Source organism: Mustela nivalis (assembly GCF_964662115.1).
Source record: "Mustela nivalis genome assembly, chromosome: 8".
NCBI classification, from domain to species: domain Eukaryota; kingdom Metazoa; phylum Chordata; class Mammalia; order Carnivora; family Mustelidae; genus Mustela; species Mustela nivalis.
In genome coordinates, this window is record NC_139027.1 from 87,014,183 (window position 1) to 87,036,886 (window position 22,704).

At 40.6% G+C, this 22,704-nt stretch overlaps 1 protein-coding gene across 2 annotated transcripts in view; it reads left to right on the top strand.

The window, feature by feature from the left end:
* Nucleotides 1-22,704, top strand: part of SULT1C3 (sulfotransferase family 1C member 3) — a 48,356-nt gene that overhangs the window by 23,061 nt on the left and 2,591 nt on the right. For both annotated transcript variants that reach the window (XM_082744222.1, XM_082744223.1), the window contains exons 4-6: nucleotides 14,422-14,519; nucleotides 20,306-20,432; nucleotides 21,363-21,457. In XM_082744222.1, the coding sequence (XP_082600348.1) occupies nucleotides 14,422-14,519; nucleotides 20,306-20,432; nucleotides 21,363-21,457 (320 nt within the window). The remainder of the gene's footprint in view (nucleotides 1-14,421; nucleotides 14,520-20,305; nucleotides 20,433-21,362; nucleotides 21,458-22,704) is intronic.

The window sequence follows — 22,704 nt, forward strand, 5'->3', positions numbered from 1 at the left end:
GATGCTCATATCCTTCTATTCCTTATTTTGTCAGAGTTTTTAATCATAAATTAATGTTGAATTTTATCAATGTTATTTGAGCTGGGGATTTAATCCATTCATTTTCAGTCATTTTCTGTTTATGGCTATATATTTTTCTCTAACTGCTATTTTAAATGTTCTTGGTTTTGATATGTAGTGTTTTCCTAAAATTTCATTTTACCACATTTTTCAGAATTTCTGTAATTTTACACCAAAGATATTTAGTGAATGTTTTTAATTTCCAAATGGAATTTTTTAAATTTTATTTTACTTATTTATTTGTCAGAGGGAGAGAGCACAACCAGGGGGAGCAGTAGGCAGAGGGAGAAGCAGGCTCCCTGCTGAGCAAGGAGCCTACTGTGGGGCTCAATCTCAGGACCCTAGGAGCAACACCTGAGCCAAAAGCAGACGTTTAACTGACTGAGCCACGCAGGCATCTTTTTTTTTTTTTTGACTTTATGTTTAACTTCTAGTTTTATTTTACTTATGATCAAAGAGTATTGTTTGTATATTCCACGTTTTTTGAAACCTCTTATTTATGCCGTATTATCAACTTTTATGAATTTTTCATGTGCACTTGAATATATTCTCTATTATCTAAAGAATATATTCTCTATTATCTAAAAGATCTAACACATTCTTTATTTTATTTAAATCTTTTATCTTTTTTCTTTTTGTCCACTTGTATTATCCTGAAAATTAATTTTTAGTGTGTTTCTATTTCTCCTTATATCTACTGTGGTTTCTGTTCTATAAAAGTAGTTATTCTGTTATTTGGCATGTACATATTCATGATTTTTATATTTTATTGAAATAATGGAGTCTTTAGCAATATAAAGTTTCTTCTTTATCTAATATAATACTTTGGGATCTGAATCCTACTTTGTCTGATAGCATCATGATCTATACTTTTTTATAGTTTCCAATTTCATTTTATATCACTATCCACCACCTTACTTTTACTCCTTCTATGTTTTAGGTGTGTCTTCTATGCTGCATATGGTTGGGATTTCCCTTATGAGCCAATTTGCACAATTTTTTAAAATTCATTTAAGTCATCTCTATACACAATGTGGAGCTCAGACTCACAAACCTGAGATCAAGAGTCACATGCTCTTCCTACTAAGCCATCCAGGTGCCCCTTGAGCGATTTTAATAGTTATCTTAATCCCACTCACATTTATTGATATGATTGTTATGTTTGGTTACAATTATATCGAATCGAAACCAAACTAACATGAGTTTACTCCTTAGTGATTCACAGATAGAAATTACACCAGGTGGAGTTGCCACACAAAGAAAACTTTATTTGCAGCAAATAAGGAGATCTTGGGGAATAATTTCCAAAGCTATGACTCTTGCAGCAAGAGTAAATGGGTTTATTTTATTTAGGGTTAGGATGAATATTTAGAAAGAGAGTTTTGTCATTTATATAAAGTGGGAGGCATGGGGGAAAAGGGGACCCCTCCTACACTGTTGGTGGGAATGCAAGCTGGTACAACCACTCTGGAAAACAGTATGGAGGGTCCCAAAAAAGTTAAAAATAGAGCTACCCTACAACCCAGCAATTGCACTACTGGATATTTACCCTAAAGATACAAATGTAGTGATCTGAAGGGGCACGTGCACCAAAATGTTTATAGCAGCAATGTCCACAATAGTCAAACTATGGAAAGAGCCTAGATGTCCATCAACAGATGAATGGATAAAAAAGAAGTGGGGGATATATATAATGGAATACTATGCAGCCATCAAAAAACCCAAACAAACAAACAAAAATCTTGCCATTTGCAATGATGTGGATGGAACTAGAGGATATTACACTAAGCAAAATAAGTCAATCGGAGAAAGACAATTATCATATGATCTCTCAGATATGAGGAATTTGAGAGGCTGGGTGGGGGGTTGTGAGGGGAAGGGAGGGAAAAAGGAAACAGGATGGGACCGGGGAGGGAGACAAACCATAAGAGATTCTTAATCTCAGGAAACAAACAGAGGGATGCTGGAGGGGAGGTGGGGTGGAAGGGATGGGATAGCAGTGTGATGGAAATTGGGAGAGTATGTGTTATGGTGAGGAAAAAAAGGGGGGTTAGGTGTTGGGTCACACATGTGCCTTAAGGAAGCATGCTTATACATACATTGCATATTATGTTAATGTAGCCTGTGCTTCTCCTTGGATGAGGTTTTAATATTATGATAAATTAAAAGTAACTGTTGGTCAACCTATGAGTCACTGCATGATCCACCTGCACAAATGTGAGTTGGGGTTTAGCTCACACTGGTCAGGGTGGTTTGGGACAGCTGGAGCTCACCAACAGGATAACCATTACTGCTTGAGGGGTAGTTTTGTTTTCCATCACAGGATGCTATGCTCACCTAGGTCTTTTGTATGAGTCAAGAGATAAGCTGAAAAGAAGAGTTTAAAGAAAAATGTGGGACAGTTTGGTGGATACAAGTGAACATGGTCACGTCCTTGAGTTTGGCTGGTGAAAATATTATCATGTGCAATAAGTAATATTTACTGTGTTTCTTTCCCTATTTAGCATTTCCCTTTAGTTTATCTTTTCTAACAAAAAAAAGTGTGGGTGTTTTGGGTTTTCTTAAGTTTTTTAATTTCAATATAGTTCACATACGGTGTTATTAGTTTCAGGTATATAATATAGTGATTCAACAATTCTGCATGTTACTCTGTACTCGTTATGGTAAGTGTTATCTTAATCCCCTTTAGCTATTTAACCCAGCCCGTCATCCACCTGCCCTCTGGCAAACACCAGTTTGTTCTGTATAGTTAAGTCTGTTTCTCAATTTGTCTCTCTCTCTCTTTTTATTTTCCTTTGTTCATTTGCTTTTATTCTTAAGTTGCAGATATTAGTGAGAGGGTATGGTGCTCGTCTTTCTCTGACTAACTTACTTCATTTAGCATAATACTCTTTAGCTCCATCCATGTCATTACAATGGCCAGATTTCTTTCTTTTCTGTGGCTGAGTAATGTTCCAGTGTGTGTGTGTGTGTGTGTGTGTGTGTGTGTGTATACCACAAGTTCTTTATCCATTCATCTATTGATAGATACTTGCGCTGCTTCCATACTTTGGCTTTGTAAATAATGCTTCAAAAAATATAGGAGTGCATCTATCCTCTCAAATTAGTGTTTTTGTATTCTTTGGGTAAATAGTAGTATGATTATAGGATTGCAGGGCAGTTCTTTTCTTACTATTTTGAGGAACCTCCATACTGTTTCCCATGGTGGCTGTAACAGTTTGCATTCCTACCAGCAATGCAAGAGGGTTCCTTTCTTCCCACAACCCTACCAATTCCTGTAGTTTCTTATGCTTCTGATTTTAGCCATTCTTACAGGTATGAGGTGATATTTCATTATAGTTTTGATTTGCATTTCCCTGATGATCAGTGATATTGACCATCTTTTCATGTGTCTGTTGGCCGTCTGTATGTCTTCTTTGGAGAAATGTCCATTCATGTCCTCTGTTAATTTTAATAAGATTTTTTTGAAGTGTTCAGTTTCATATCTTCTTTATATATTTTGCATGCTAACCTTTTGTCGGAAAAATCATTTGTAAATATCTTCTCCCATCCTGTAGGAATGTCTTTTATTTTTGCTGTTGTTTCCTAGGCTGTGCAGAAGCTTTTTATTTTTATATAGTTCCAATAGTTTATATTTGCTTTTTTTTTTTTTTTTACCCTTGCCTCAGGAGACATATCTAGAAAAATGTTGATATGGCTGATGTCAGAGAGATTACTGCCTGTGCTCTCTTCTAGGATTTTTACAGTTTTAGGTCTCACATACGGGTTCCTAATCCATTTTGAATTTATTTTTGTGTGTGGTATAAGAAGTGGTCCAGTTTCATTCTTTTGCATATAGCTATCCAGTTTTCCCATCACCATTTCTTGAAAAGACAGTCCTTTTCCCATTAAATATTCTTTCCTGCTTCGTTGAAGATTAATTGATCATATAGTTGTGGGTTTGTTTCTGGGCTTTCCATGTTGTTCCATTGATTTACGTGTCTATTTTTGTGCCACCACCATACTGTTTTGATCACTACAGCTTTGTAGCATGACATGAAATCTAGAATTGTGATACCTCCAAGTTTGTTTTTCTTTTTCAAAATTGCTTTGGCTATTCTGGGTCTTTTGTGGTTCCATACCACATTTTAGGATTATTTGTTTTGTTTCTGAGAAACAAAATAGGGGCTTGCATTAAATCTGTAGATTTGGGGGGATAGTATGGACACTTTAACAATATTTGTTCTTCTAATCCATGAGCATGGAATAACTGTCTTGTGTGTGTGTGATGTCTTAAATTTCTTTCATCAGTGTTTTACAGTTTTAAGAGTACAGATCTTTCACTCCTTGGTTAAGTTTATTCCTAGGTATTTTACTATTTTTGGTGCAATTGCAAATCAGATTGCTTTCTTAAGTTCTCTTTCTATTGCTTCATTATTAGTGTATAGAAATGTAACAGATTTCTGTATGTTGATTTTGCATCCTGTGACACTACCAAATTCATCAGTTCAAGTAGTTTCTTGGTGGAATCTTTAGGGGTTTCTGTACCCAGTATCATGTCATCTCCAAATTGTGAAAGTTTTACTTCTTCCTTACCAATTTGAATGCCTTTATGTGTACTTTTTTGTTTTTATTTCAAGTTTTTGTTTTGTTTTTAAGAAATTTTTAATTTTTTTCTTAGTTGTTGTTTGCCTGTGTATTATTATCACCTTTTGTAAGTATTTAATCCTCTTTTCTCTTAAACTTTTACTACTTGATCTGCCAGTTTCAAAGGAAATTTTTTTATTCTTGTTAATATACAACCATCATTAATCTTACCCTAAATTTTAAATTTCATTCTTTCTGCTTTGTTGGAAACTTTAAGATTTACATGTTCTTCCACTCATCCCTTCACCCTTTTAAATTTTACTTCTAATGCTAAATATTGTGAAATGCTCATCATCAAGTTTTGTAATAATGATTTCCTGGTAATCTCTTGGTAGAATCAAACTCACCCTGGTAAACTGCTCAGGAACATACATATATATTGTATTCTGTGAGTTCTTGCATGTTCTAAGCTTCTTTTTATAATCCTGATACTTGAAGCACAGCTTGCCTGGGTATCTTATCTTCCATTCCCACTTTCTTTCCCTAAGTCTCTTTAAAATGTTGCTCTGCTCTTTCCTTGCTTTGTATGCTATTTTTAGAGAAACCTGATGCCAGTTTAATTTTCTTGACTATATGAATCATTTCCTCTTTTACCTGGAGGCACTAAAGATTTTTTTTTCTTTATCTTAAAGTACAATAATACATACTTTGGTATGTTTCAAAGTTGATCAACAGGGATCAACTTTTTCTGATAAGCATGGTAAAGAAGGTGTTGTGAGTTACCCCTGCTTTTGCCTCTCCTTCTCTCTTTTATTTATTTGGAGGGGAGAGAGAGAGATACTGCATGCATGCACACACACGTGAGTAAGGGGGCAGAAGGAGATAGCAGAAGCAGACTCCCAGCTGAACATGGTTATCCCAGGAACCCAGGATCATGACCTTAGCGAAAGGAGAGCACTTAACTGACTGAGCCACCTAGGTGTTCCAAATAAATAAAATCGTCTTAAAAAATTAAATTTAATTTTAAAAAGAAGATGTTGTGAGGAAGTGCCATAATATGGCTAGAATGGTTTAGAATACATTGTTTGGCTTCCCATAAAGGTGAAATGATGTCTAGTGCTACCAGGGAGTCAGCAGGAGTCTCAGTCGTGGTTTTACAATTGTTTTTGATAGAGGCAAATTTCTCCAGGTATTCTGTACCTGGAGTTCCATAAAGTGGAACTCTATGAGGTCCTCAGGTTCTATCAACTGGAGGGATTTTTGCAACTCTGCCTCTATGGTGACAGTCACCCCAGTCATTTCCTTCCTGGTGTGAAGGCAATCTAGAGGTAGGAATCCCAAGATCAAGTGAGGTTGAGGGACATTGTCTCCCTCATCTTTTCCTTGGGGTGGCATTGATGTTTATAGGGCAGTCACTTCCAATGCTGGCAAGAGCTCTGAGGCTGGGGCAGTGTTCTCTGAAGTGTTGGTATGCTTGGGGTTGGTAGGGGCCAGGAAAGGGTGGTTTCCCCGGTAGAGATTCATAAAAGGTAGGAGTGGCTGCTGGTGTTAAATTCCAAGTATGTATATTAGAGGGTTGGCTCTGGATAAGACTACTAGTGTGTGCTATCCTCCATGGTGGGCAGATCTCAGTGAGCTCCATCAGATTATCAGGGGTTACAACTCACAAAGGAACACACAATTTGTGACAAAGTTTGTTAGGACCCCATTCACAATACATATAGGTTCTGGACACACTGGCAGGCACATCGTAAGGACATTTTGTGGATGACAGCTGTACAATCCAGAGATAGTTCCATTAGAACTATGGATTAGAACTATGGTAGGATGGTTAGAGCACAAACCTTCCAGCCAGATGGGTCTGGTTAGGTTACACCAGTAGGGCCATTCAGCCTGGGATATAATTTGAGGTATGGTGTAAGGATGGAATGACTCTTTTAAGCATCACTTCCATAAGGCACCATATAATATAGAGGGAGATGAGCTCTGGGTCAGAATCCATACCTGGTGGCATGCTAAAAGAAGCCCCTCTAATAGGACCTGCAGCCCTTGGTGCTCAGCCATCCTTTGGTGCAACTGTGTGCCTGGCTGACTTTTTTTCCAGCACATTTCCTGAGATACGGCTAGGCTGGAGTGCTCTACCAACAACCCTATTATCCAGGCTAGCCACAATAAAGGAGAACATTTGCATTTGACTAGCCTGTGGGGTATCCTTCAAGGCAAGCAATCTGGATACCGACCAAAGCAAGAGTGCAGTTGGCTTGCAGCAAGAGATCATATACCTCTTCATCTGTGGCAGGGCAGGGACCTGACCTGTTTCCATTGAGAGTGACCACTGGATTCTGGGACTCCTTTGTGGACTTCATTTCCTAATGAGATTGGCATCCACCAGGCAGAACACTTCTTTTCCTCTCTCTGAGATCCACAGTTCCACTAGTTAACCCTGAAGCTATAATTCCAATCTTATACAAAACTTTTTACAAACTTGGTTTAATGAAATAGACTTTATAACCAGAATAATGAGCAAAGCCAGTGGCCTTAGCTTTGTGGCTGGTACTAGACCATGATCTGAGCCATGATTTCTAAGCAATTTGGTAAATTTGTCCCATTGGGCTATTAGAAGAGGGTCATATTGCACAATCCACCCTTGAACAGGTTGCTAGCATGTGTAAGGTGAGTGCTGTCACTTCCCTGTGACCTGGTGTGAGATGGGCTCATAGCTGCATGGCATCTCTGGAGAAATAGCTATATGGGGGCTGGGTCTGATATTCTGGGAGGTAGCTCACACAAGGCTTCGGAACAAGAATGTAATTTGGATAAGGAGTCTGCAACGTTATTATAATGTGCTTCTGGCATTTGTTGGCATCTGTGTACAGACATGAGTGACCATAATTGGCATATCACTCTCCAAAGGGAGGCACACAGAGAGGCTTTTCCTGAATCATGAAATTATCCTTTTGCCATTATCCTGACCAGACTGCAAACCCACTGGCCAACAGCCCAGGAGTCAGTAAAACATATGCCCTTGGGAGTCTCCCTTTTGTAGCCTGTTGTAGAGCCAGGCACACTGCCACCAAATATGCTATTTGGGCCAAGCCAGGAGAGCCTTCCTCAACTAGGGATATGCTGCTAGCAGGATAATTTGCTGCAGCCAGCCAATGGGTTGCACTGTGCACAGTGGTGGCACTGCCGTTGATGAAGAACACTGTGTCCCTTTCCATGTCAGTCAGTCAGTCCCCGGGAGCTTCTCAAACTACTAGAGAGGCCAACAGCGGGGGTACCACCAGCTGCACCTCCATTATCAGTGGGAAAGAAACTGAATTTGGGGGAGCCACATCCTCCTGTAATCTGAAAAGGCCCCTAACATCAGATTGAGCCCTTTTTTGAAGGTGCCATTTTCATTTTAACAGTGAAGCCTCAGGGGCCATGCTAAGCTTCCATGGGGTCGAATTCCTGACCCAATGCCAGATGGGGACTTGCTGCAAAACAGTGTGGGTTGTGAATGCCTCTGTCTCTAAAAGGGCCTAGTGGGCTGCCAAAATTTGTTGCTCATTTGGTATGTACTGCCATTGGGGCAGATTTTTGGTCCAAACCTCTTGGGCAGCCACTAAAGCTGTGCTCAGTCCAGAGACTCCAGAATGCCTAATCTGATGTCTCCACTGATTCAAATCAGAAGTCTGAGCCCAGGGAGACTAAGAACAGAGCTTGCTGTATGCTTGCTGGACCAGTTACAAGACAGTTTGGTAAGGTTCTCCCAAATGGAAAGAAACTGGTTTGCATCTAACAACACAAATTTCAGTAAAATGGTAAGTATAGAACATGTTGCCCCCAAAAGGTGAAGACACATAATATGTGCTATGCCTGCTATAATGTAATAAGAGGCTTAATTATGAGGAATTGATGTTTTATGTGAGAGGGATTTCACACTCCTCAGCTGTCACCTGATGCCAAGAAACTTGAAGGAAGTGGCTGGTCCTTGGATTATATACAGGGTAATGGCCCATCCTCTCTGCTATAAATGTGTTACTAGGTGTAAGTCTTCTGGATAGCATCCTCAAAGGGCCCTGGAGGGAGAATGCCACTTAAATAATACCAAAGATGGCAGCGGGTTGGTTTGAATGAATTTAAATCTTGTCTGCATAGGTTATATGCAATAGCAGGGGTGCTTAAATAACTCATGGCAGCTAACTAAAGGTTCAAGGTGCACTTGAAACTGGAAGCAAGTTGAAGTTCCCAGTCTTCCATTGTCAGGACCAAGTGAAACATATTGGCTAAACTTAGGAGAGCAAAGTAAGGACCCTAAGCTTTTTGGATATCGTCTATCATCCCTATAATATTGGGAATGGGAGTCTTAATGGCAGAAACTTGAACATTCAAGATTCATTAGTCAATCGTTAATCTCCATTCATTGGTGGGCAGTTTTCACACGGCCAGATTAGGCTATCAAAGTGAGACCTGGTGGGCTGAATGACCCCAGTGTCAAGCATATCTCTAATGACAGACCAAAGGCCCTGTGTACCCTGCTTGAGTCAATACTGTGGTGTATTTAGTGTTTATCCGAGTAGGGGCAATTGGAAGGCTCTCCTTTAGCAGGGCCTATACGAAATCCAGAATTTATCTTTATTCCACCAGGCATGTCATGAGGTAAGGGCATCCATACGTATAATAGAAAAAAAGAGCCAGGAAGGCCAACACCACTGGCAACTGTTTTGAAAATATGGTGCCAGTAGGCATATCCAACTTTATTTGTACTACCTTTATGGTTTTACCTGTTCTGACTCTAGGCTGTAGGAGGTTCTTTGGGGGAATTTAGAAGGATTGCCTGGAATTACTATGACTTGGTCTCTGATGTTTAAGAGAGGCAAGGATATCTGGTTACTGCCTTTGTTCCTATGGAATACCAGAGTCATGAATAGGCAGTTGTCCCCAAGTGATGACAAGCTCAGCAGTTGTTCAGTTCTAGGATAATGCTCTGGGAGGTTATCAGGCCCACAGGTCAGTGATGTTGTTTGGGGCAGAAAGAGCTTTGGGACCCCCTTCAAGGATCTGGGCCATTGAAATTGGGTTCTGTTCCAAGATGATCACTAGTTTTTGAGAGGAACTTGTGCCAGAACTGTCCAAATATGAGATCATTGGGGACTCCCAGCTGGCAGTGCTGCCAAGATAAATCTCTGTGGTATTTAGGACCATTCTGGGTGTTGCTGCCTGTTGGGACTGGAATGGGGGCTACAGGAAGGTGGTGAGAAAGGTGCTGGCACCCGCAGGCTGACCTTGAGGTTGTGGGCATGTCTATTTTGCAGGGAGGGCATGTTTTATGTGCTGTAAAATTTCAGAAATTGGGAGATGGACTCCATCCTGAGGAGCTGTCGTGTCTATTCCCAGCATGGCTCCTGAATATTATGGGAGGGTCTCATAAAATGAAGTTCGGCCCTGTCATTCGGTGAGGGGAGGCAATCCTCCATGGAAAAAGAACTCTCTGGATTCAGGGTCAATTGGGCCTCCTCAATGATTGGAAATGAAATCCAGAATGGGTTGCTATATCCAAAGAAGTGATAGACCCACTGGACCGTATCAGTCATGTGGGGAAGAGGCTGGGCCTCGTCTAATATCTTCCACTGGCTTTGAGTCTTTGTATTAATAACTATGGGGATAGAAGGGCAGACTCTCTGCCTAGCCATAAAAATCCAAGTAACCAGAGACAAGGTTGTCCCTCTATATCTTTAGGGCTTGTGTCTTCGGGTTTGGATTCTCCCTTGTGACTAGAAATCCCAATTATGACACTGAGATCATCCACAGCTGCGAGCTTTTGCTTTAACTCTGGATGAATTAGTCCTGCAACAGTCCCTATGAGGGATTGGAGGTTGGGTCACATGCGTCTCTACAGAATTTGACCTTCAGGCTTCGGGGGTTATTTATTTATTTATTTGTTTTTTTATTTTGTAACTGCTAAACTTTTCCTTTTTGAGTTTTTTTAACTTATTTTTTATTATTATGTTCAGTTAGCCAGCATAGAGTACATCATTAGTTTTTAATGTAGCGTTCAATGATTCATTAGTTCTGTGTAACATCCAGTGCTCACTGAAGGTCTTTTAAAAGGTTAAGCATGTGGGGTTCTTGTAAATACTGGCTAGTTGATTCACATCCATGGGTTGAATAGCTCAGAGCCAGTATTAAACACTCTCAACAGCCAGTCAGCCCCTTTCCTTCCTCCTGCCTACAATCTTTTAAAATATTTTTAATCTTAAGGCATGTAAAGTTTCAAATTTCAGTTTCTAATTCTTTATTATTCCCCACAGATTTGACCTTGTGAATTGTCACTGTGGCAGCCGTCCCCAGTGGTCATTGCGAGCTGCTTTCCACTCCAGGGTGTCCCAATCCACCCCATTGGGTTTGGGATTATCCTCCACTAGCCCAGTGGTGGCAGGATCATTAAGGCTCACCCCTAGAATCCAAGACTATATAGAACCAGCTCCTTGGCGTGTTGGTACACCTCGACACTGATCAGTGCCACATTTATGAGTGTTTTACATTTAGTTGGGAGCTTGCTAATTTCCTTGAACATTTTAGTTGGTGCAGGCAGCAGGTGTTCAGGTCATTTGTATTAGCCATTAGATTTTGTGCAACTACACACCAGGAGTGGGACCCACGACACCCCACAGGCTCAGGAGACAAGCTGCCACAGCAAGAAAGTATCCAGTGACAGAAGGACCACAGGCCTCAGTCACTCTTGCCTTTTTGAGGGACTGTGACTTCCCCAGTGAAGGCATCCCTATCATCCAAGTTAAAACTCAGAATCCTAGTGCCTCCCACAAGCAAAACCAGTCAGGTCAGGAGAGTCTCCCTCTCCTGGTAGGGGTAATGCACCTTTATCTTATCCCACACTTGGGCAAGATTTGCAACTCACAAGTTCACCTCTGTTAACTAAGGGCAATAGAACCTTGCCAAAATCTTAGCCAGCTGTCCCTAAAAGTCAGCCTCTGGATCTGTACTAAGAGTTGAGAATCACACTCAAAGTCTAACACCCGGTGGGGGTACCCCCTGGGCATTATTAATAAATGAGAAACACATCTATAGCCTCTCAAATTAGTTCCAATTAGCAATACTCTTGAGGTCTTGAGGTTTGAGAGAACTCTGGTTGGTTTGGGGTTTTGTTTTGTTTAGTTTTGTTTTGTTTGTTTTTTGGAGTTTCACTTTTGGGTTAGGAACTTGAGGCAGCCCTTTGAACAGAGAGCATGCAACAGCACAAGCAGTGTGACTAAATTCCAGCAGGCAATGGACTCCTCCCCAGTGGACTACTTACCTGAGAAAGCTAGTCAGTAAACCCTTTGCAGCTAAAATGCATTCTTCATTATCAAAGGAAAACTAACTCAATCCATCCTACTTGTGAAGCCAACTGTGACTTCGTTATGTGGACATTTGTTAAGTAGAGCCCCAGGTGGGCTGGTGAGCCCCAGCTTAAGAAAAGGGCAAAGAGAATTGAAATAGGTTTACTACTCCCACATCATGGAAGAAGTACAGTGCATGCCTATAGGGGCCAAACAGGAGGGTCAAGACAGTGCAGGCAGAGAGACAGGACATGAGGCACATGCCCTTATTAGTGTCCCTAAATAGAAAATTTGGGGGTTTCTGGGCTAAGTCCATATTGGTCAATTCAAACCAAAAGGAGAAGTTTTTGGTAAGCTCTGCAGAGGTCTTATCCAAGGAAGTGCTCCAAGGGAAGGCCCCGGGAGGTAAGGGAGACTGTTGATCCCAGGGCCATGGAGGTGCCTCTGCAGGCTATTGTATAGCTGGTGCTGGTGCATGAACTGCAGGAGGGACAGATTCAGTTCAACGCCTCAGCAGGCTGCTTGACCACACAGAACAGATGACAACATTGTGGAGTAGTTTAGCTAAAATCTCAATAGAGACAAATTAAAGTCTTCTTTTCAGAAAGTTTGCTCAGATTGCAGATTTAAATACTAGTTCTATTTCACTGTTTTTATTTTCTTCTCAAGAACTGCAGTATATGTTCACATTATAGCCACTGCGCCTGTCTTCCAGCTCAGACACCTTCTCTCTGACCATTTTTTTTCCCCTTTATTTCCTCACTGCCTGTTGCTTGGTTATCTCTTGCTTTTCTTCAACTCCTTTTTTATTAAATTTTCTTTCAAACCTATCCTTCATTGTCAACCTTATGATTTAATCTTCACTTCTTATATTATTGTGTCTTCTTCTATTTCTCTCCTGAGTTCCATCAAGTCTTTTTTCATTTGTCACCTTTCCTCTTTTTTTTGGGGGGGGGGGGTGGAGGGTTCTATTTTGGTTCCTAATTTTTCTGAGTTAGTTGTTCATATTTCCAAATGTTTGTTTTGGATATTTAATTAAGTTTCGAGTATCATGTTACAATTTTGTTTAGGTTTACAGTTGAGTTTGGGGGTAGAATGTTTATCAGGTTAAGGCCTTGATTTGCCTTTTCTGGTTTTTATAGCAGTTTTGTATTCATGAGACCTACTTTTTCTGTTTGTATTCATTTAATTGCCATAGTTCCTAGTTTGAAAGCATCATTTTCTGTCCAATCTGTCCTCTGCTGTGCCATTTTATTTATTGGTGATTGTGGGGAGGGGTGGAGAATTAGTGGCTATGTCTTCTGTTTCTGCAGGATTTTTAATTTTTTTCCTCTTACTTTCTTCTTTCTTATCACTGCTGGGTCTCCAGGGGATGTCTCCCCTTCTCGATATATCTGATTCTCTAACAGAAACTGTGCTTCTCCAACCAAGGCTGCCAGTTTGCCTCATTTGCAAGCCACTTCTCCTGAGTTTGGTGCTGCATGTGGCCAAATCCCAGTCTGTATTTATTATTTGTATGAAATAAATTTTATTTATTTGAGAGAGAGAGCACACACAAGCAGGGGAGGCACAAGGGCAGAGGGAGAAGGAGAAGCAGACACCCCACTGAACAGGGAGCTCGATTTGGGGCTTGATTCCAGGACCCTGGGATCATGAACTGAGCCAAAGGCAGACACTTAACTGACTGAGCCACCCATGTGCGCCTGTATTTGGTATTTTAACATTCAGCATTGGACATTCTGTTTCCAAGGAGGATTTTATCTGTGATTTACCTAATTGTTCCTTGCCTCTCTGCTGCTTTCCACAAAGTTTCTTAGGCCTCCCCCTCAATGGCTTTCCACACCCACAAGATGAATGGATTTCCAGTCCTAGCTGTCACACTAACTAATTTGGAGAAATTACTTGACCACTGTAAGGCTCAATTTTTCATCTGAAAATACATCCCAGCACAGAGCACAGTGCGGTGTTTGGCAGCTGTTGCAGTTCTTGGCCTGGAAACTAAAGTCTAAAAGAAAGCCTGAAGCTACATACATGGAACTGCTGGCCTTGTAAAGCTGACCAATAATAACCCACCTCTCTTAAGGAAGCCAGCTCTTCTCCAGCAGCCTTAACCTACTTCCCATTGTAGTAATAGAAAAACCCAAAGGACAAAATATCCAAGTGCTTGTTGGGATCATAGCTGCACCAACCTCATACCTCCCAAAACATCTTCATCTTCCCACACAAGTATAACCAATACCCAGCAAATAAGGAGAGTGCTGTTGTCTCAATGGTTTCCAGTATCTCATTAGTGCTTTCCTCTATCTGTAGATGGTAAAGTTGTCATTAGGAGGTAAGCATATAAAACCATAATTTTAGGCAGAGCCAGCTATTTCATAAACCTCATTTCAGATATTTTACAAAACCATAATATTGAACTTGTGGAGCTGATAAAAAGTATTCAGCTAAATGGTGTGGCCTTCCTTCCCAGGTCTGGATCTGGCCAGCAAAATGCCTTCTCCTAGAACTTTGAAGACTCACCTGCCTGCTCAGTTGCTACCACCTTCTTTCTGGAAAGAAAATTCAAAGGTAGGAAAAGCCAACTTTTCAAACCCAGTTTGAGTTAGTAAGGACAGAGAATATCTCCATCTAACTAGAAACAATCAAAGACATTGAAAGATAAATAACCAGTGGAGGTATAGGGCAGACGGTGGGATTACTCCCACATTCCCACATACTCCATGTTGGATCCAGCTTTCTTTCAAAATATTATTTCTGGGTACATACTAGGAAATTTTCAGACAAAATCATTCTGGTTAGCTGCTGATTAAGCTATAGCCAGAGAGGAAGAGGTGAAACAAAGCACATATTTCCTGAAGAAGGATATTATCTTAGTTCCAATCATCTATGAAGCAGAAATCAAGTCCAAAGAAGACATAAAAGGGATTTATTTAGGGAAAACCTGTGGAGAGAAAGGTAGAGAAAGACAAAGGAAGATAGTACCACAATGGCCACCCTTAGAGAAAATCTCATGGAGCAAAGCTCACAGGAACCGTTATACCACTGTGTCCTCCATTTTCAGAAATTTTCATTTATTTTGACACTTTCAAATTCCGGTTTGATGTGCAATGTACATCAAATATACTAGTGTTTCTTTTTAATCTGCTTCATCAGGGACTCTTAAAGTCAATGATATATGGAATATAAGTCAAGTATTGACTTATAAATTTGCCATGAAAAGTGTAGCCATCCAGCAGAATCAAATGCTTATATCAACTAAACCAGCATGTCTTCTCCTTGTGAACAAGCTACTTTAGAAACCCAGATTGAAACCTTACCAAGGTAACCATAAGGGTCAAGTCTGTGAGCTAAAACACTCTCTCCTCCATGCAGTGTTACGATACACAGTGCAAGTGATTGTTTTTTACTCTCTTTTTTCTGGGATTCTCTGCATCACCAGCTCTTCATCTTGCCCATCTCCAAACAAGGTACAATACAATTGAATGGGATTTGATATATCAAAGTGTTATCCCATTCCTGATCTGCTTCCCTGGGATTACACCCAGATCACCTTGACTTGTGAAAACTCTCTGCTTTATACCCATAGATCGATAATTTCACTCATATGTGCCTGTTGCTGTTCGAGAAGCAATATTGTTTCCAAATGATAGTGTAGACACAATGTCAGAAAACACAATAACATCTTGTTAGTCATCATACTAGCACCTTCTTTTTATAAAATTAGGCCTTCTAAAAATGTAAGAATCTCAATGACACCACCTCCCTTTATCTTCTCAGTGTTGTGAATTATTTGAGTAGGAAGTTACCTTAGAGAGCTTAGGCCAAGATTTTCATTTTATGATACAGTAGTAAGCTAAATATCCACCGCCTAAAGATATCCATGTCCTAATCACCAGAAACTTAATGTGACCTTATATGATATAATGAGCTTGCAGATGTGATTAAGTTTGGGATCTTGAGAAGGAAGGTTATATCCTGGGTTATCTAGGTGTACCTAAATATCATCACAAGGATCCTTATAAGAAGGACACAAGAAGATCAGAGAAAGAAGTTAGAGATGTGACAAGTGAAGCCAGGGATTGGGTCAAGAGCCAAGGAATGTAGGTTGCCTCCAGATGCTAGCAACAGCAAGGGAAGGGATTCTCCCCTAACATCACCAAAGGGACCAGCCCTACCAACAGCTTGACCTGAGCCTCCAGAACCATAAGAAAATAAATTTCTTATTGTTTTAGCCACTATATCTTTGGGAATTTGTTACTGCAACCAGAGGAGATCACACAGATGGATCAGCAAAAAATGGACATTATGTCACACCCGGTCATCCGCCTCTTACCACAAACACAATGAATATGTCCCCTGTCTAGCCCAGACTGCCCCTTTGCAATTACTCAGGCTTACAAAAAGGCAATAACTGACACAAGCATTAAGAAAATCATTTACAAACAAAAGAAAATTAAAGGCATCCAAATCGGCAAAGAAGAAGTCAAATTATCACTCTTCGCAGATGATATGATACTATATGTGGAAAACCCAAAAGACTCCACTCCAAAACTGCTAGAACTTGTACAGGAATTCAGTAAAGTGTCAGGATATAAAATGAAATGCACAGAAATCAGTTGCATTTCTCTACACCAACAACAAGACAGAAGAAAGAGAAATTAAGGAGTCAATCCGATTTACAATTGCACCCAAAACCATAAGATACCTAGGAATAAACCTAACCAAAGAGGCACAGAATCTATACTCAGAAAACTATAAAGTACTCATGAAAGAAATTGAGGAAGACACAAAGAAAGGGAAAAATATTCCATGCTCCTATATTGGAAGAATAAATATTGTGAAAATGTCTATGCTACCTAAAGCAATCTACACACTTAATGCAATTCCTATCAAAGTACCATCCATCTTTTTCAAAGAAATGGAACAAATAATTCTAAAATTTATATGGAACCAGAAAAGACCTCGAATAGCCAAAGGGATATTGAAAAAGAAAGCCAACATTGGTGACATCACAATTCCGAACTTCAAGCTCTATTACAAAGCTGTCATCATCAAGACAGCATGGTACTGGCACAAAAACAGACACATAGATCAATGGAACAGAATAGAGAGCCCAGAAATAGACCCTCAACTCTACAGTCAACTAATCTTCGACAAAGCAGGAAAGAATGTCCAATGGAAAAAAGACAACCTTTTCAATAAATGGTGTTGGGAAAATTGGAAAGCCACATGCAGAAAAATGAAATTGGACCATTTCCTTACACCACACAGAAAAATAGACTCAAAATGGATGAAGGACCTCAATGTGTGAAAGGAATCCATCAAAATCCTTGAGCAGAACACAGGCAGCAACCTCTTCCTCCTCAGCCGCAGCAACATCTTCCTAGGAACAACGCCAAAGGCAAGGGAAGCAAGGGCAAAAATGAACTATTGGGATTTCATCAAGATCAAAAGCTTTTGCACAGCAAATGAAACAGTTAACAAAATCAAAAGACAACTGACAGAATGGGAGAAGATATTTGCAAACGACATATCAGATAAAGGACTAGTGTCCAGAATCTATAAAGAACTTAGCAAACTCAACACCCAAAGAACAAATAATCCAATCAAGAAATGGACAGAGGACACGAACAGACATTTCTGCAAAGAAGACATCCAGATGGCCAACAGACACATGAAAAAGTGCTCCATATCACTCGGCATCAGGGAAATACAAATCAAAACCACAATGAGATATCACCTCACACCAGTCAGAATGGCTAGAATAAACAAGTCAGGAAATGACAGATGCTGGCAAGGATGCAGAGAAAGGGGAACCCTCCTACACTGTTGGTGGGAATGCAAGCTGGTGCAACCACTCTGGAAAACAGCATGGAGGTTCCTCAAAATGTTGAAAATAGAACTGCCCTATGACCCAGCAATTGCACTACTGGGTATTTACCCTAAAGATACAAACGTAGTGATCCAAAGGGGCATGTGCACCCGAATGTTTATAGCAGCAATGTCCACAATAGCCAAACTATGGAAAGAACCTAGATGTCCATCAACAGATGAATGGATCAAGAATATGTGGTATATATACACAATGGAATACTATGCAGCCATCAAAAGAAATGAAATCTTGCCATTTGCGACAACATGGATGGAACTAGAGCGTATCATGCTTAGCGAAATAAGTCAAGCAGAGAAAGACAACTATCATATGATCTCCCTGATATGAGGAAGTGGTGATGCAACATGGGGGCTTAAGTGGGTAGGAGAAGAATCAATGAAACAAGATGGGATTGGGAGGGAGACAAACCATAAGTGACTCTTAATCTTACAAAACAAACTGAGGGTTGCTGGGGGGAGGGGGTTTGGGAGAAGGGGGTGGGATTATGGACATTGGGGAGGGTATGTGCTTTGGTGAGTGCTGTGAAGTGTGTAAACCTGGTGATTCACAGACCTGTACCCCTGGGGATAAAAATATATGTTTATAAAAAATAAAAAATTAGGGACGCCTGGGTGGCTCAGTTGGTTAAGCAACTGCCTTCGGCTCAGGTCATGATCCCAGCGTCCTGAGATCAAGTCACACATCAGGCTCCTAGCTCAGCGGGAGCCTGCTTCTCCCTCTGCCTCTGCCTGCCATTCTGTCTGCCTGTGCTCGCTCTCTCCCCCCCTCTCTCTCTGATAAATAAATAAAATTTTAAAAAATAAAAAAATAAATAAATAAAAGTTTAAAAAAAAATAAAAAATTTTTAAAAAAAGAAAAGAAAATCACTTACAGCAACATGGACAGGACTGGAAGAGATTATGCTGAGTGAAATAAGTCAAGCAGAGAGAGTCAATTATCATATGGTTTCACTTATTTGTGGAGCATAACAAATATCATGGAGGACAAGGGGTGTTAGAGAGAAGAAGGGAGTTCGGGTAAATTGGAAGGTGAGGTGAATCATGAGAGACTATGGACTCTGAAAAACAATCTGAGTGGTTTGAAGTGGCGGGGGGCTCGGAGGTTGGAGTACCAGGTGGTGGGTATTATGGAGGGCACGGATTGCATGGAGCACTGGGTGTGGTGAAAAAATAATGAATACTGTTTTTCTGAAAATAAATTAATTAATTTTTTTAAAAAAAGCTAATATGCTAAAATATGCATTTCGTAGCCTGCATTTTTCAGAAAAGAATATTAAAATTTTCTCAAATTTTCAAAAAAAATAAAGAAAATCATTTACAGGGGCACCTGGATGGCTCAGTTGGTTAAGCGTTGGCCTTTAGGTCAGGTCATGATCTCAGGGTCCTGGGACCAAGCTCCACATCCAACTCCCTGCTCAGCAGGGAGTCTGCTTCTTCCTCTGCCTCTTTCTCCCCCTGCTCTGCTCTCTCTCTCTCTCTCTCTCTCTCTCTCAAATAAATAAAAGAAGAAAAGAAAAAGAAAGAAAGACATTTATATTATGGCAAGATGGTACAGCTGTGTCACACCTTTGGGTTCCCTACATGCTCTCATAAATATCAGAGAAAAATTGAGCAGTAGGAAAAGAGGCAGAGAAACAGACCTGGTCCATGTTCCTATACAGCAGCAATCTATGGAAAGGCAGTAGGGAAAGCAAGAGCTTGGGACACTTGCCTAAGAGGGAAATGTCAGTGGGTGAGTGGTTCTGTTAGGACACAGAAATTCTGCTCAGTGAGACATGTGGAAATGCTTGAGAAACCATTAATGTGCACCTCCATCCCAGCTCTGCTGAGAATGCACACAGCAACACAGGTGGGCAGGAAACAGCAGGACAAGAAGCCAAGAGGTCAGCTCTCCCCAGCCATACCACAACCCTGCTTTTCCAATAAGAAGAACCATCACAAGCAGTTCCAAAAACAGACTTAGCACTGCCTTCAAAGATCCTACAATCTTACCACAAATGAAAAGTATAGATCATTCATCTATAAGGCTGAAGTTCATCATGTACAGGGGAGACTAGACTAGACGGCTGACTGCTTTAGCTAACCCCTGTGCAATAACTGAATTAGAGTCCTTGCTTAGTATGAGCCAAGGAAGACCTACTTTTTACATACTGGAAAATACAACAGTGGCCTTCATAAATACTGTAATTAGGGCAACTATAGTATATCTCCTTCAAATCAGGATACTTTTGAGAGGGGGGAAGCATGCTCCTAATCATTATCTAAGACAACAGATATACAATGGAACACTGTCTATGCAAACTGGAAAATGTGGTCATCCTGCTCGCAGAAAATGCATGCAAGTTCAGTTACTCAAATAGGATTATCTAAGATTCTTCTAATGTCATGGTCCTCTGCATTAAGCAATAATTTTCTCTATTTTGTTTGCTGTCTGTCTCAATTGCCTTGCTGGTTGATTTCAGATTATCTATGTGGCTAGAAATCCAAAGGACTGTCTGGTGTCCTACTACCATTTCTCAAGAATGACTAAAATGATGCCTGACCCTGGTTCATGGGAGGAGTATATTGAGTCATTCAAAACTGGAAAAGGTAAGTTAAAGGAAATTATGGGCTCATGTTTGCTCATTCATTTGTCACATTTCCTTGTTCACTACTGACATCAGAAAGGAAGAGTTTTCACTGAATGATTGTGGTCATCAAGGTCATGGGAAGGTATCAATGACATATACAAACTGGATCATTTGGGGAGAATTTAGCTAAGAGACTCTTTAGAAAGCACAGGCAGAGTTTAAAGAAACCAACAGGTTTTAAGGTGAACACCAGCAGGGAGCCATTGCCCCCTGGAGAAAGGACAAGGCCCCTTAATAGGAGCGGAGGCCTCCAGTAGGAGAAAGAGTCCACCACAGTGAGTCAGAAGGAAGGGCATCAGGGAAATAAACACATCCTTCTCACTCTCCTCCTGCCTCCAAAGCCTTTCAGGGCCATTTGTTGGCAAATCCCAGGTGGAAGCCTGAGCACAAAGGAGCCCAGTGACACAGTCCTTCGAGGTCAACCTTGCAGGGTGGAGGAGGGTGCAGAATGGATTTGGCAGGGCCAACAAAAGACACCCAGTGCACCTCTCTTCCTCCAAGTCACTATTACAGAGAGTAAATGTGCCCAAATATCTAGTAAGTACAGATTTTTCAGAATGAAAACCAGCCCGCTAGGAGACACTGTTTACTGTGTATGCTAATCTAGGCACCATGCAGTGATGATGCCGGGGAAAGAAAGATTATGATTCCTGGCCACTACACAGTATCTCACGTGGCAGTAAATTCAAGAGTCGAAATATAAACCAAGGAATTCAGAATACTTGTCATTGCCTCCCTAAATATTAAAAAGTCCTTATATTCTGCAAATAAGAATTCTAGCCAGGGTCTTTGTCTTCTGCCTTTGTCCCTTTTATTTGATATATCCATGCTCATTTTGTAAGTTTCAAGTAAATATTGATGAACCCTCCTTCTCTCTTTTTCCCTCCAGTGCTGTGGGGCTCCTGGTATAACCATGTGAAGGGATGGTGGGATGCGAAAGACAAGCATCGTATTCTCTACCTCTTCTATGAGGACATGAAGGAGGTGAAAGGCAGTACAATCTCCATTAGACCCACCATGTTCTCCAGTGCAGCAAACCACATTTGGGACCCTGGCATGTGGGCTTGTCATAGAAGAGCCTTCAGTGCAAGTCCTTTCTCTCCATGACACTCTTCCCAACTCAATTTTATCCTCAAAAGTTCTAGCTACTTTTCTGCTCTTCTCAATTTTTTTTGCTTCAGTTCACAGTTTCCAGAAGATCCTTCCCCCTAAGGAAATATCACATGTCTTTATAGTTGAATTAATCCTGACACTCATGAATCACATGTCTTCAGCTACAAATGGGTATCATCTCATTTTGATCTCATGAAATTATTATAAGGATTTATGAGATTACATTTGTAAAGTGCCTAGTTGTGTTCAGTGAATGCTCAGGGAAAGTTTACTTCTCCCTGTTCCACACCCCAGTCCCACATCAGAAATGAAGTCTAGTCCATATAAACATAGGCAGGATTGGTCCCACATACTGTGGCAGAGGACAGATTTCTGCTTTTCAAGTCACTGTGTATGAGAAGCATGACAGATTCACTCTCACTGCTCTGAGGGTTAGTATCCTAGAATTGCAAACTACTGATCATGCCAATGTTGAGAAATACACTTAAAGACTATAGCTCCCTGGAGCAACTAAGAGGCTCAGTCAGTTGAGTGTCTGACTCTTGGTTCAGCTCAGGTTGTGATCTCATGGGTCGTGGGAATGATCCCTGTGTCCAGCTCCATGCTCAGTAGGTCATCTGCTTGAGGATTCACCCTCTTCGCCCTTCCCCCTGTCCTTTCTCTATCAAGTGAATAAATAAATCTTTTTTTTTTAGAAGAAGTGTATTTCATGCTCATTGCAAAAATCTATAAATAAAACATTGCAATGAGGCAAAAAATAAATGTTCTCCTATAATCCCATTTCCCAGCGTAAGAACCCCCTTTTTTTTTAATTTTTTATTTTTTATAAACATATATATATTTTTTTAATTTTTTATTTTTTATAAACATATATTTTTATCCCCAGGGGTACAGGTCTGTGAATCACCAGGTTTACACACTTCACAGCACTCACCAAAGCACATACCCTCCCCAATGTCCATAATCCCACCCCCTTCTCCCAAACCCCCTCCCCCCAGCAACCCTCAGTTTGTTTTGTGAGATTAAGAGTCACTTATGGTTTGTCTCCCTCCCAATCCCATCTTGTTTCATTGATTCTTCTCCTACCCACTTAAGCCCCCATGTTGCATCACCACTTC